Genomic DNA, 15,437 nt, shown 5'->3' with positions numbered 1-15,437 from the left:
TTAAGCACACGACCATTTCCTAAAATCATTCCACAAGACATCTTTGTTTTCATCCACTGAAAATATTAAATATTCTTCTCACTCGTCCAATTGAACTTGGATGCTCGAGTATTTTATATCCCAATATTTTCCCATCTATAAAACAGGAAACAAAAGAGCTTCTGGCTAAGATGCCCAAAAATTAAAATGGTTTCTGGAAAAACATTCTCCAATAAATAAAACACAAAAAAAAAAAAATGTCTTGCCCATTGCTCACAAGATTTGAGGGATAAGCATTATAAATTCAGAATCAGCTCGGCAGGAAGCAGAAGAGTGCAGAGAAAACTTGAGTTTTATTCTTTCAAGTATTGAGTTCAGGATGAAATACAGCTATGAAATTGCAACAATACTTAAAGTTTCGTAACACTGATCCTGACTCCTGAGACAGTGCGAGCCATCAGGTCAATTCTTATTTAGTTTCATAACTCGCATAAAACTCATAGTCAATCAACAGATACGAGACTTCTCTTCCTACATTTAAAACAAGGAGCATCCGTATAAAAAATATAAAAAATTCCGTGGAGTATAGATCTGTCCTGTGGTAAGATAAGAATTACATCACAAAATCGTGGTGCCGAAGAATCTGCTGCGTATAAACTTCAAGGATTAACTTCTAAATGTCTCCCCCGATAGTCTGCAAATTTTAATACCAAAAATATGAACTATTTCGAAGTCAGTCTTCGACGTTAACAATCTTAACGAGTGCTGAATCTCCTATCTTCTGAAAGACAACGATTCGATCATTAGGCTTAACCAGACCAACTGCTTTACTGTGATCCAATGCAAATGTCAAATCAGCTTCTTCAATGGAGCCATCTGCACTAGTGGCCTGAAAAGAGATGTAAAGAGATCCATTATAAACTAACACTGTGTAATACAAAAGGCAAAGAACAGATTGATGCTTACCACATTGGGACCGGCCAAAATAGGGTATATTCCTCTTAAACCAAGGCATTGCCTAGCCTGACCCATCCAAATAAATGAAAAATACATAGTTATTGTTATAATCAAACAGATGAATTATATTATAAAACAGATGAGATGCTTAAGATGTAGAGCTCTTGCTTTCAGAACATATCAATATCAATTCCAATTTTATTTCCCTCACGTTCTTAATTGAAACATTCAGTGGAGACACAAACTAATACCTGTGAAGTACCAGATAGTTTCGAACCAGGACGCGGTATAACAATAGCGATTACAGGCACTGAAGGTCGATATCTCGCAATCCATCTATGAAAAGAAAATATACAAAATTTAAAACATTCATCCTGAATCTCTTAGCAGTAACACACATTTAAAATTGCTGAAACAAATACTAAATAAGGGACATCACATAAAAGAATACCTTGCTGCTCTCCCGGATGATGTGAACACAACTATGACGGCTGCCTTCACTTTACTTGCAGCATGCACCTTTGGAAGTAAAAGAAAGAAACAAACAGCAATTAGACATGTTAAAAGAGTATAGACCTGTAACCATGTTAGCTAAAGTTCTTGTTACCGCTGATGCAGCAACAGGTTCTTCACGTGAGTCTGGTTCTATAACGTGCTTAACAGCTCTCTTGTAATGAAGAGGTTGGTTGTAAACCCGTTCAGCCTACAATATGGGAGGAAAATATCAAGCAATTAGTCAGAACATCAAATTTTCTAAATCTTTGCATTTTCTTGATATTAGTGAAACTGATTTTACTTAAGATCAAAATGCAAAGATGTTAAATTTGTCTGAGCAGAAGACTTGAACTACTCACTTCAGCACAAATTCTTCCCACAGTTTTTATTGCTTCAACAGGATAGAGGCCCCGAAGTGTCTCCGCACCTAATAAAATACCGTCCGTCCCTGCAATATACAGATACATATAGTCAAATGGAAAGAGAGAAATATATTCAACTGGAAATTCACGTGGAAGTTTTTCATACCATCGAGGACAGCATTTGCAACATCAGTAGCTTCTGCACGAGTTGGACGTAGGTTGTCGGTCATACTATCCACTACGCGAGTAATGATGGCAGGTTTCCCTGCCATGTTGCACCTATGAACAGCAGCCTTCTGAAATAAAAACACCTGCAATAGATGGAGGTCCATTGGGGCACAATCATCAGAAACAAACTGGTGACTAGAACTCAAGCCGCACAGAGAATATTATTGTTGAGTCTCTTTTATTTATTTATTTATTCATTTTTTTGGAGCTCTTAATCATTTGTGTAGATAAATTACAGCAAATTGAAATTGACCTATAACACAGTTTTTGGGCTATGGCAAAGCAAGTGATAAAGTTTTCCTTGTTTTATGGTGGTTCATAATACTATTACTCCATCTTACAAAATCCGTATCAGGGCAAAAACCAGTACCCTTCAAGCCCAAATTTTGGTACAGAGTCGCCGCAATAGTGGTATCTTGCAAAATTTCATCAAAATTCAGCAGATATCAGTTTCTGAAATATGGGCAGACATCACGATACTTGGCGAAAATCCACGACATATTTTTTTCTATGGTTATTAGTCTATTACTTGTTCTATTGGTATAAATACTGTGAGAAATGCTATTTCCATCTAAGCAGGCTACTTCCTTACTAAAAGATTTAGCATCGATTGTCCAAAATTGGAGAACACAAGGTATTTATTTTCTAATACAAACACTATAACCTTTTCTGGAGGTAGGTCTATCCCTAGATTCCCACGAGAAAGGATAACGCCATCCACTTCTTGGAGGATCTCATCAAAATGCTTCCACCCCTGGTGAAATATAAACAATATCAGATAGTAGTTTTCTGATGTACTATGATGAAAAACTATTAGAATGTGTTAACATCTACTAATATGTCCGTATCAAATCCATTTCCCACCTCTACATTTTCAATCTTGGCAAATATTTGAGTTTCATGAAGATTCTGTTCTTTGAGGAAAGCTCTAAGCTGCAAGGAAGAAAACGACTGGCTTAATAGTTGGAGGTAATCACATATATACACAGAACTTCACGAAACGGTTAAGTTTGCAGGCAGTACCTCAGGATTTGATATAATATTTTTAGAATTATATGCATTCTTTACATAAACTCACCTCTCGAACATCTTCTACATGGCGCGTATATGAAAGGGAAACAAAGTCAACGTAGTTACGTGAGCCCCAAGTAGAAATCACCTACAACAGTTTGGGAAACCAAGAAATAAATTGATGTTTGTCATGACAATATCTCTCGTTAAAAAAACATGATAAACAAGTGTAAAGCACCAACTACCTATGAGAAATATAGCATTTCTAGTTACCCTGATTTTCTCGAGTCAAACTAGTACTTTAAAAACACCATAAGAAGTCAAACTTGGTTTGCTATATCAGAAAATGTAATAATAAATATAGAGGAAGAATTGAAGAAACCATATCATCAATATCAAATCTTCAACTTTCCTCAATGGGATGGCTTTCGGTTTTCTGATTTTTTCTCTATACCAAGACAGAAGGGGGAGGGGAGGGAATTAAAGAAGGTAAGATCTTAACAGAAGATGCCATACTAGCCAAGATTCACCAATATTCAAGCTCAAATTACAACCATTTCAACTTAGAACTCAATCTCAACCAAAACATAGGAACGTGAGGCGTGCGATATAATTGGTAAGATATATAGTATAATCCGACATGGGGAATTTAAAGCCCTGCACAAATGTATACCAGCTCCTAGGGATGTTCACTCAATGCCAATAGGTTTTGAGTTGGATGCTCCAAAGTTAAGAAGGTACGAAGACATGCTATTTCGGTGTTGACCAAAAGGCCAATGTGCAAGAAATTTGATAAGCCATAAGCGCCTTAGTTTCCTTTTCATATTCATCTCAATAGTCCATAAGATTATTTTATGAGCAAGAAATATATGGGATCAAAGCTTACTTGTTTGTCAAATTCAGTAAGAGTTGGCAAATTTATGTGGACTTGTGATACATGCATGGTGAAGATAAAGCCTGCAAGAGTGGCACTATTCTTCACAAGACATTTAACATCTGAACCATTCGTCTCCAATACCTAGAAAAGGGAATCACCAAATCAATGAACATACAAAATTTACAAACAAGAATAAGGACAATATCTAAATCATGAAGACTCCTCACCTCAAGCCATACTGATGTTGTCTCACTTCCCGTGAAAAGATATTGTCCAAGAAAAATTGTATCACCCCTTTTAACTACCTAATATCCGCAGAAAGAATAACTTTTACTTAAATGGGAAAAAACATTAAGGAGAGGTGGATTAAATTCACATGTAATTGGCTTTTCATATAACCATGTTGGTGAATTGAATACTAAAAGCGTGTAACTAAAATACTGATATAAATATAAAGTAATCAAAGGATTTTACAAAAAACTCTTAGACATGCCTGAAGTGTGAAGAATACAGAAAACATGGACACCCTATGTCAAATATTCAGTAGTTTCATTTTTGTCATACATGCATTCAAACTTCAAGATACAAACCACAATGGCACAATGGTAATGTAATTTATGATCTATAAGTAAGGTCCTTAGGTCCATGAGTCAATCTTTGACAAGTTTTAATCGCGTAGAGCTTTGCAAAGTGTACATGTTGCAATGTTCCCCCTTAGAAGTGTGGATATACAGTTCCTGAGCAAAACAAGCTGCAAGCAACCAATTATGGATTTAAGGTACCATTAAGAGAAGGTACTTGTCGGAAAGCTCCTAAAACACTTCCAAGTGGGTAACAACAGAATCCATCCTCTTTAAAGATCCAAGGGCTTATCAACCTCCATCAAGCAGTCTTGGACTTTCAATCTATCTATTTCCAACATGTCAACGAATAAATACACATTCCCCTCCTAAGCAGACACCCATGCGCTTTTAGCAATAGCATCATCTCATTCAAGAAACTAGGACTTTAATTCCCATATTTTCATTTCTATATATTTGTTTTCCCAAATTGTAGTGCCCAAGTTTCTTGTTTTCTCCAGAGACAAGAAGCAAAGGACGCAAACAAATAATATTATTTATCAACTCTCCAGCGTCTCACTTTCATTCTCACTGGAGATAAAAGTTTTGTAAACTATAAACTACAAATATCAGAGCACACATAGCATAGGACTTAATATGCTTAGCATATGTTGTCATCTAACTGTATTTTCTTTGTTTTCTCATTAGATTACCACAATTTAGTCGTCCGATGAAAAGATTCAATGAACTAATGGGAACATAAATTCACAGTTCGCATGCATTAAATAGAACTGTTTTTGACTGGAAAAAAAAATGCATCCTATACAAAAAAGAAACAAGATGGATGTCAACAATAGTAGACTTGACCTATCCCAAGAATCTGTTGGGTTGAACATGACATGTACCTCAGAAAGACCAGTATAATTAACTGGTAAGATCTCAGGCGATGGTTCTTTAGAGACATCTGAAGTAATAGTAACATGATCATCAACCTTCAGCTCAATTGGGTGCCCAGTCTTATTAAGAACTTGAAGCTCTGGCCCCTTGGTGTCTAACATAACCTGAAAATGTAAACGTTAAATCCCTTTGACATCAATTTAATGACTTCTCTTGGTAATATATTATGACAAACAATCGCATGTATGTCAGACCATAAACCATGCAGAGCTCATTTCAAGGTTATTCCTAACTAACTAGAATGGCTTTAGACTGAACTTACAGCGCATAATTTGTTAACATTTTGAGAAGCTTTCCTCAAATTATCAAGAGTCTCCTGGTGGTAATCGTCATTCAATGAAGAAAAATCAAATCTTGCAACTGGGCCAGTAAAACATCACCACATATCAGCTAAACACGTTAAAAACTTGTACATTTACAACATTGAAATAAACATAACATTATTACCAGATAACCCAGCCTTTAAACACGATTCAAGGACTTCCACAGATCGTGATTTGGGCCCAAGTGTTCCAACTATTTTAGTCAAAGATGGTAAAAAGCTCTGCACGTTTTAAAACTCATTAGTAAACAAAAAAAAAATGGTGTAACTCATTTTTCATTATAATGTCTTATTTGATCCAAGTTATTAAAAATAGGAAGAAGAAAAAAAAAAAAAAAAGGTGGCTCACAGGTTTAGGAGAAGTGAGAACAGAATTGAGCCTGATGGGCTCTTCCATTAAACAGTGGCCACCTTGCATTGTTGCACAGAGAGAGAGAGAGAGAGAGTAGCGTTGTATGTATTGAAGGTTGAACGTTCAAGGAGAAGAAAAAGGACAATACAGGTGGTAGTTATTTTGACGAATCGGATGCACACCGGAGTCGGTTTACTATACGACTTCTGCTACGTGTTCAGATCTTGGAAATTTTTCTTCTGTTTGCCTGATTGTAGAGAAGCGTGGCAATAGGAGACTTGTCTAAACTTCCGAAACTATTGGAAATCTTTCCAATTCAACCACATCATTGCTTGTATTGTTAGAGCATCTCTAGGTAGTAGTATTTTTATGTGAATTTTTTTCATTTTTTTTTAGAATCGATTTATTTTAAATCGTTTAATCGCCACAATGTCGCTTGTTTGTTTTGAATTATACATGACACTCTAAATTCGCGTAATTTGGTAATATCGCGGATTGTTTTTTTGCTAATGGAATTTGGTAATGTTGCAACACCATACAAATTTAAAGAGTATACTACCACCATCACTACTAATATGGGGGTGTAAACCGTGGATTTTATTTTTTATTTTATCAAAAAACTTTTACCGTAATCATTAATGAGTTTGAATCGCCACTCGCTATTAGTTAATAAAAGCCCTGACGCCATTGTTTTAACGGAACTTAAAACACGCCACACACACGCCAAGCTTTATTTTTTCTGTCGTCGCGACATTGATAATATTTAAAATCTGGGTTTTTTTTTCCATTTAATGGATATTTATGAGTTATACAATACTATTGATTAGAACCAAATTCTTCAAATTTGAAGAGTATACTATCACCACCCACCACCCTGACATTTGATTTTTAACAAGTAATAATGAATTAAAGAGTGAAACAAAAAATGGAAAAAATATTATATATATTATATAACGTGAGTAGTTGAGTACACGTGAAAGTTAGTTACAAAAATGAATGTCGTGACAAAATAACAAGTTATTCACGTGACATTGGTTCGGCTAGGACGATTTCATACAAGCGGCGTGGCTGATAAATTATTTGCAGGGGGGGGAAAAAAAAAAATACGTAACAATGTATGTTTCTGTCTTCCATTTGCCGGATCCAATACATACTTGGGAGGCCCGAAGCAAAACATGACACCCTAATCTGCAGAAACCAGGAAGTTTGGGATAAAAACCAATGTACTGTCAATTCAAAAGCTGAATTCTAAGATTATGTGAAATTGTTAAGCAATAGTCCTTACGTACTTACCAAATTGTTAATCAACTAACAAAAGTACCATTATGGCAACGAATTTGTCCGTACAAAGCCAAGCTGAGCCAAATAATTGCTTTCAGAAAAATCATGCAACGTGCGATGTGGCCGAGCCCCTTCACGATCAATCTTTTTAAACTCTTCTTTCAAGGTTTGTCTACACCCATCCGCATCCTAAAGCACGGTAGTTAAAGTGAAAGTATAAACATCCAGAATAATCACAACCACCACCAAAACGAGATGTTTTTCAGTCACTAGGGCATATGAGGGGTTTATAATATTAACATTTCATCCATCTTCCAATTCAGACTAATATTTACATCTTGAAGAAGATAACTCTGGAACTGAGACGCCCATGTTAGAATTAGCAGGTGAAATGATTTTGAGCAAGAGTTTCAACAGGTACAAAATTATGAATTAAGTATGCCAAATGAAATTATTTGATTGTTTATTCTGGTTTGTTTGTGAACAACTTGAGTTTCATGAACATATCTGCTACATGAAGATCGACAATTTCCAATACTTTGCCACAATGCGTTGAAAAATTAAATTACTGGAGAGTGGAGAGTTGGAGAGTTGGAGACCATTACCTTTAAGAATTTTAACATTTGCTCTTCAATGGTACCACGCATTGCCAAAGTTTCCACATTAACAGGACGAGTAGCACCCATACGATGAGCACGACTAATCACTTGTTCCTCCATGCTGATTTATACCAAACAGAACATATTAGTTAATTGACAAATTGCAAAATTCTTCATAAGCTCAAACTTATGTAGAGGGTCAAATTCTATGAATATGAGAGGAGACTCGGGAAGAGAACATAGGTGGGACACACCTAGAAATTGTGGTGGAATAATCTCAACATTAATCATTAACTTAGCTTCTAAAACAGGTACCGAGGAAAAAAAAATGTATGTGCTAATTGAATAAAGGGTTTCAGAATGTGCAAAGTGGATAGTACACAACGACAATCAAAGGTTTGACCAACAAAAGCAATTCAAAAAAAGTGATATTTTTAGTTCTGATGGGAAACTGATATTTATTTCAAAAAGTGAATAAAACACATACTTTATCCCTGAAAAATGAGCAGCATACACGCTATCAACCTTACTTTAATATATCTAGAGGTTTCATAGTCCAAAAAACAAATGGGAGATCGAAGTGAGAGCAGACTAGAAGAATCTCAAGTTAGGTTGTTGACTTGTTGTAGCGCGAAGTATTTGAGCAGAAGTATGGTATAGACTACGAGAAAACACTGGCTTGTCAACCAAATGACTGAGATTACTAGAATAGTCTATAATGGCAATGGAATATTTACACCCACACCTCTGGCACCACTCACACACAGATAAGGGGTAAAACGCTAGAAGCAGGATTCCAAAAGCCAAACAAAACACAGAGATGAGGCATAGGCAATTATCTAAATACATTCTGAAGAGTACCTTCCATCCCATATAGGCTCCATCAGGAATACATGGGTAACAAAACTCAAATCCAGACCCAGTGCTGCACTTCCATCCATCAAAAGGGCCATACAGTTTTCATCATGCTGGAAAGTCATTAATGACTTCATCTGAAAAAGGCGAGATCAATTAGCACAGTGTAATAAACATTGGAATAAAAGTAGAGAATTTATATGCATACCTTGTTGCTAGAATGCATTGGACTGTACATTCCAGTAAATTTGATACCAGAGCCTGTTAACTAGATCGACAGAAACAGAAATTATAACCTTCACCTCATAACAGTAACGGAAAGTTCATAATAAGCTTTAACACCAAACTTAATAGCAACCTGCTGCTCAATGACATGTATGTGCTCAAGAAACTGAGAAAAGATTATCACTTTCTCCGGAGTGGTTTTATAATTTTGGGAAGGTAAGATAAGTTTTTCACTAGGTTCAAGAACATCAACTTCATTCAACGAGCTATCCATCTTCGTATTAGCCTCCTGTATATTTTTCAATCTTTCAACCAGATAAGCAACCTTGCTGCTCGATGTTGCATGCCAATCAGGATCCCAGTCATCCTGTATAGAATTTATTGCAAATAAAGGAAAGTAATATGAGAAATAATAACAGATAACTTTGCCATTATTTTTATAAAAAAAAACGCCAAAAACCAGACAAACCTGTTTATATGAGGGTTGTAACTCAATAAGATCCTTGGGCACAGGCCATTTTGGATTAGGATTTTCTGGTCGAGCTAGAGTTTCAGGAGACTGCATTTCATACAAGTTCCCACAGCCAGGTAAAACACATTTCTCGCTATCCATCGCAACACAATCAAGACAAAGAAGATGCCTGCATGGTGTTATGACTGGCAAACGACACCACTCTTTGCACCTAGAAAAAAAGAAAGAGTCATGATCTGGATAAATTTGCATACCATAGAAGAAACCTTAGAGCCAACTCTTACCTGAAGCAATTCCCACCATCCTGAAGAGAGATTTTTATGAAGACATACTCCTCAGAAAAACGATCCAGACCTTGTTCCACTAGAACATCCATTGTTTCCTGAATATCATCACCAGCTTCAGCTACTTTAATATGTCCAGCCACACAACATGATAACCTTACATTTCTAATTAAGGTACTTCGGAACTTCCACTGCTTAGGGTTCAGTATACTCTCAACATGCGAAGGATCGTTCCAGTCAGCCATTAAAATGTTCCGCCGGACAGTAACTACTAACTCATTGTAACTCCTAGCATGCTCTTCCATAAAATCAACAAAGACCACCTTCCTGATGCAAGGAGGAATAGTTTGCAGATCGGACTTTCTAGCATTAATCATGCACCTTTGAAGAAGCTGTAACAACCGGGAACGGCCTTCCTCAGTCTCTGCCTCAAAGGGCCGGAGAATCCCAGCCTCCCACGATTTCTGATTCTGCCCATAGGCTTCTTCATGAAGAAATTTGAGTAAGGGCTGAAGATGTGAAACTTGACTGTTTGGAATATTGGGTGCTGGTGTCCCAGTTAACAGCCACCGATTTGATGCTGTCAAGGAGGTTGCCATTTGGAATTTATTTGTCAAGTTAAGACTTGAACCAAGTGTGTGTCCTTCATCTAGCATTATTCTTAGCCAGTGCACTTGCATGAAGACACTTCTCTTACGAGGTGCCCATTCTGCGCTCAAACGGCTAAAGGTGGTTATCACAATATCATAATCCCATGCCAGGCTGTGAGCAGAGGGCTTTTTGTGATCGGTCCAGACGTAGACACGCAACTGACCAGGTCTGACGTGCTTTAAAATCTGGGTCCTCCAGTGATCAACTAGATTTGCTGGGACAACAATGAGAGTTGCTCTCGATAAATATAACCTGAATAAGTCTATAGGCTTAGTGAGAGCAATTTGAAGAGCAGTGGTGTCAAAGGCCAGATCTTTAAGGGTATGTGGGTAATACCATCTCACAGTGCCCTTTTCAACCTTCCTAACGAGACCGAATGCTTGAAATATCTTATGATATGGATGGGTGTGACCAGAAGAAATGGAATACATGTCCAAGACTGGACGCGTCAAACCAACTGTTTCCATTTCCAGAAGTTTGTCCTCTGACAGTTTAGACAACCAAGTTAAGGCCTTTATCGTTTCCATGTTCATTAACAAGTACTTCTCTTTGAGCACACCTGTGAAAAACAACACATTCTTCTCATTACCCTCAGGTGTTCCTTTGGTATAGAAGCCTGGTAAGTTGGTTATGGATCCTCTGTAGTCCCAAGATTCCTCGGGGTCAGCACAACTCTGACAAAATGGATCAGTGTTCATGGTGCAAAACCAAGCTGTGGAGGTATCAGGTACAGTTCCCTCCAAAAGCTTTCGCCACTTCCCACAAGAATCACATTGAACCCAATTCTCATTTAACTCAACTTGAACACTACCGCGCTTATTAGGCCTCTTGCAACTTTTTGGAAATATTGAAGAAAATTTCACCACTTTTTTTCCTTTTCTCCTGTTGCCCACATTTTTTCTCAACTTCTTTCCAATTGCAAATCCAGAAGTTCCTTCATAAGAGCCAAGAAGATTTCTTGGAACACAACTTAAGCTACCTGTGCATCGAGTTACAAGTTTCGCGGCATGTGATGCTGATGTTGTAGATGAAGTAGTTCCTAATTTACTAGGACATGAATTATTACGCAATGAACTTACTCTGTTTGAAGAAGGAGAGTTTGGGTTCGCAACAGGAGTACACTCATCAGAACAAAGTTGTCCCCTCCTCTCATTCTGAGCCATGAATCTTTTCCACGACGGCATAACATCACCAGGGTTGAAGTTATCAGCACTAAGCTCATAATAACCACATCTTTGATCATTATTATGTGTACACCAAATTACTTCAACTCCATCTGGTGGGTCAGCCAACACACCTTGCGTTTTCAGAATAAGTGAAAGAGCTGTAATAGTCTTCCCTAAACCAGGTTCATCACAGAACATTCCCCCTTGAAAGTCTACAATGGTTGGAGCAATCCCAGTCACTACTTCACCAGAAACAGCGTGTATAAAAAAATTGAATCCGTCCTCAGTTGAAAAATCCATATAAAGAGGATGTGCCAATACTTCAGCATTTCGCTCCCGTCTCATCATCCAGTCAACTGCTCCCTGCTGGTGAGGAAATAGCTTAAGCTTCATGCACGGCATGATAGATTCAGACAAAGACCTTAGATGGCGGCAAGTGGCTGATAATCTAAATAAATCCATTGGGCCAAGTGCAGTTAGAACATTCATCAGTGTATCATCTGTAAGGTCCCAAATGCCAGAACTAAGAGAGACGCCCTCTTGTCTTATTCTTGTCGAAAGGAATTTCCCCTCCTTCGCAACACCAGGTAAACTCTTAAAAATTTCATGAAGTTCAAATAGCCTCTTCTTACAAGATCCAGTCACATTGTGATGTAATTTTACATTCAAGAACGTGACAATCAGAATGGTTCCATATGCTCTGATCATCTTCATGCATCAATTTAAAATACTGTTCACTGTTAGACAGTATCACTTTTCTCTGATCCCAGTTGCAACTGCAGAAACACATTACTCACTGGTGTAAGGAGGGCAGACGTGACCAAGTATCTAATGAGGGGACATAATACTACAGTCTCACACCATAAGGAAGGGGGTGGGGTGGGAGGTTCTCTATGTTGGATAATGTGTCAAATTTGGATATTGAAAAGAAAATAACAAAGAAAAATAATTTGATCGGCTGATCCATTTTTAACATTTCAAAACATCAAGATGTGAGATCTTACTGCTTTATAAACTTGCATACACGTACTTATGGTACTTAAATTGATGGTCTCCACGCCTTAAGATACCATCTAAGTAACATGGACCTGATGGACACTGCATATTGTTAAAAAAATCTGAGTCGCCTTGTGCATACCATTTCAAATTAGGGTTTCTTCTATACCCAAAAAGACTAAGAAAATATTTATTAACACAATTACAATTCCATGATATGCCACCTTCATATTTATTTATTTGTGAGGAGCCACTCAGTAAGGTCTTGAGCCCAAGAATTAGTTGTGTAACTAAAGAAAAGTAATAGTTTTCTTTTTTCATTAGCCGTGTCCTACAACATATAGGTCCCATGTCAGACACCCAGTATCCGTGTCAATGTCACTTAGGATACCATATAAGATGATTTGAAACCTTCTCATATCCTAAGTCCTCAAATATGTACACAATTTAAACCACTATTGTATAATGTAACAGAAAACCAAATCATCTTTTCATTTTTTTAAGGTGTTAACAGTATAATGGTAAACTAGTTGTCTATTTGGTTTTCCATTATAAAACACTAGTTTCATGTGACCTCGTCCATGTTTTGGATAACAAAAGGTTCTCCAAATGAGATTGCAGCACAAGGATTCAAAAGTCCTCTGACATGAATTGTGAAAGCAAAATCTCTGTATACGTCATATTGAAGTACTACCTCATCATAAGATTCAGCATAAACGTAACAATACAACTATCAAAACATTGGGACATTGTCATACTACCTAAAATCCATCAAATGTAATCTTCCAACACATTCATACTCTTAAATAAATGCAACTATAGAATGAAAAAAACACACACACAATACCTCAAATGCCTAAACAACGAAGAAGCAGCCATTGCCTTGGATTTAGGAAACTGCCACCCACTCCACAAAGCAAGCGGCAAATAAACATCAACCAACAAAACAACTCTCACATTCCCATTCCCATTCCCATTCCCATTCCCATTCCCACGACTCGAAACAGAAACAAGTCTAGCAACAATCTCAATACACTTGTTGATTTTCAAATCCCATAGTTGTTGCACCACACTCATTTTCTCATCAACCACTCCATATCTCCCTCTCTTCTTCTTCTTCTTCGAAACCCCACTTTCCAAAACCTTCCTCTTCCCTAAATTTGTACCACTAGTAGTACCTTCCTCAAATTCTTCCAATTCCAAATGATCATTTCTGTTATTATGAATCATAAAGAGGACTACATTTTCTTGTGTTCGAAAAGCTAATTCATCATCAGTGTTGTTTAAGTAACATAAAGTAGAAAAGGGTAGAGATTGTGAAACATTGTTGTTATTATGAAGAGAATTTGATGAGAGAATGATGCGTAAGAATCCACATAGCTTGTGGTTTTGCTGTAAAGATTCTTCTTTTTGCATAATTGGGAATTTTTTTAGGGTTTCATGTGATCCAAGTTTTTAGATTCGGGCAAAAAAGAGAGGATTTTGAGGTGGGACCCACTGACAATATGGATAGATTTTTGGGCCTTGGGTTGGGCAACAAGTTCCCTAAAATTTATAAAGAAACGGGGCCCGTGTAAATTAAATAGAATAAGGAGAAGAAGAAGAAAGAGTAATGGAGGATGATTACTTGAAACATGTAGGTACACATGTTGCATGTGGTGCTGCTGTAGGTATAATTTTATTTTTCTGGGGTCAAATACTAATATAGATCTCTGTTTTTGTGTGAAACATTGTTTTGTTGGTGTTGTTTGCAGGTGCTGTTTTTGGGACTTATGAAGCTATTAAAATTAAGGTATTTTATTTTATTTTTTTGTAAAATTTATATTGCACCGTAACTGAATACATACTTCAATCAATATATATATTATCACATGATGACGATGTTTTATGCATGGTTTATGTGTTGAGATGTAATAGTTTGGTTTGTTTGGCTAATTGAAGCTTAATAAGAGCTTGTAACTGGTTGGAGTGTGTAATTAGTTGAATATATTGGATAATACAAAATATCGTGATATATCGTGATAAATATTGAGATTTTAGCAAAAGATACATAAATATTGTGATATGTTTAAAATATATACAACTGCAAATATCGATGATATTTCAACGATATTTATGATATTATCAATATTTTATTATATATTGTGATATTTGAAGATATTTGGTGATATTTTGTGTAGATAATAATTTTATTTAATATTTATCATTATATTTCAAATAAATATAAATTATATATCATGATATATCAAGAAATATCTACAATATTTTAGATATATCAACGATATTTGCATATGAAACAATGTCAAATATCCCAAAAAAAAAAAGATATATTACTATACATATCCATAAATCAAAGATCGATATTTTGTTATATCCTGATATTTTATACTATGCTTGATATTACTGCTCTTCTTAGATAGGCATGTAGAAAATATTAGTTTTACCTCTTTCTGTATTTAACATAAATAGCTGCATCCGTTAAGCTCCTTCATAAAAAAATAATAATAATAAGAACAAGGAAATAACTGTTTTGCACCCATTTCTAATTGGTAGCATATTGATATTAAGTTTAATACATACTACAAAATAACCTATTAGAATCTGCATCATTTATAATTCGTTTTATTTGCGGTCAATTCAGTTTCTATAATCAGCAGAAAGGTATTTCTGTTAATTGTTGGTTTGAAATTCTGCAGTTTCCAGGATTGCTGAAGATTAGAGGCATCGGGCTGACCACAGTTGCAACTGCCGCTGTTTTTGGCCTTTTCTTGGGAGCTGGGAACTTAATACATTGTGGGAAGTCGATTA

The 15,437-nt window shown here is 36.3% G+C and overlaps 2 protein-coding genes and 1 long non-coding RNA gene across 4 annotated transcripts; 1 reads left to right on the top strand and 2 right to left on the bottom strand.

Moving 5' to 3' along the window:
* Positions 1–313: 313 nt before the first annotated feature.
* LOC147484399 (pyruvate kinase 1, cytosolic-like) lies at positions 314–6,421 on the bottom strand. The gene is made up of 16 exons (XM_086575785.1): positions 6,098–6,421; positions 5,874–5,970; positions 5,689–5,786; positions 5,375–5,530; positions 4,137–4,214; positions 3,919–4,050; positions 3,100–3,180; positions 2,886–2,954; positions 2,686–2,775; positions 1,960–2,104; positions 1,791–1,879; positions 1,544–1,639; positions 1,388–1,455; positions 1,188–1,272; positions 946–1,002; positions 314–868 (listed from the first exon to the last, which is right to left on the bottom strand). Exons 1-16 carry the CDS (start codon positions 6,164–6,166, stop codon positions 713–715), a joined length of 1,566 nt encoding a protein of 521 aa, XP_086431911.1. The 5' UTR covers positions 6,167–6,421; the 3' UTR covers positions 314–712.
* A 593-nt stretch (positions 6,422–7,014) lies between these two features.
* Positions 7,015–13,617, bottom strand: LOC147484398 (SNF2 domain-containing protein / helicase domain-containing protein / F-box family protein). 2 transcript variants are annotated; one of them, XM_086577528.1, is made up of 9 exons: positions 13,477–13,617; positions 9,817–12,409; positions 9,530–9,743; positions 9,194–9,427; positions 9,044–9,103; positions 8,842–8,972; positions 7,987–8,101; positions 7,394–7,570; positions 7,015–7,288 (listed from the first exon to the last, which is right to left on the bottom strand). In XM_086577528.1, exons 2-8 carry the CDS (start codon positions 12,345–12,347, stop codon positions 7,424–7,426), a joined length of 3,432 nt encoding a protein of 1,143 aa, XP_086433654.1. In that variant the 5' UTR covers positions 12,348–12,409; positions 13,477–13,617; the 3' UTR covers positions 7,015–7,288; positions 7,394–7,423. The 2 variants fall into 2 exon arrangements, with proteins under 2 accessions (XP_086433654.1, XP_086433653.1); XM_086577527.1 differs by lacking the exon at positions 13,477–13,617 and having other exon boundaries at positions 7,422–7,570; positions 9,817–12,307.
* Positions 13,618–14,178: 561 nt separating this feature from the next.
* Positions 14,179–15,433, top strand: LOC147484397 (uncharacterized). Its single transcript, XR_015204628.1, has 3 exons — positions 14,179–14,299; positions 14,384–14,421; positions 15,326–15,433. It is a non-coding gene; the product is annotated as an uncharacterized LOC147484397 (long non-coding RNA).
* Positions 15,434–15,437: the final 4 nt, after the last annotated feature.

Source organism: Coptis chinensis, chromosome 8 (assembly GCF_015680905.1).
Source record: "Coptis chinensis isolate HL-2020 chromosome 8, ASM1568090v1, whole genome shotgun sequence".
Taxonomy (NCBI): domain Eukaryota; kingdom Viridiplantae; phylum Streptophyta; class Magnoliopsida; order Ranunculales; family Ranunculaceae; genus Coptis; species Coptis chinensis.
Note: the sequence above shows the minus strand (reverse complement) of the source record. Positions and strands in the feature narration are given on the sequence as shown.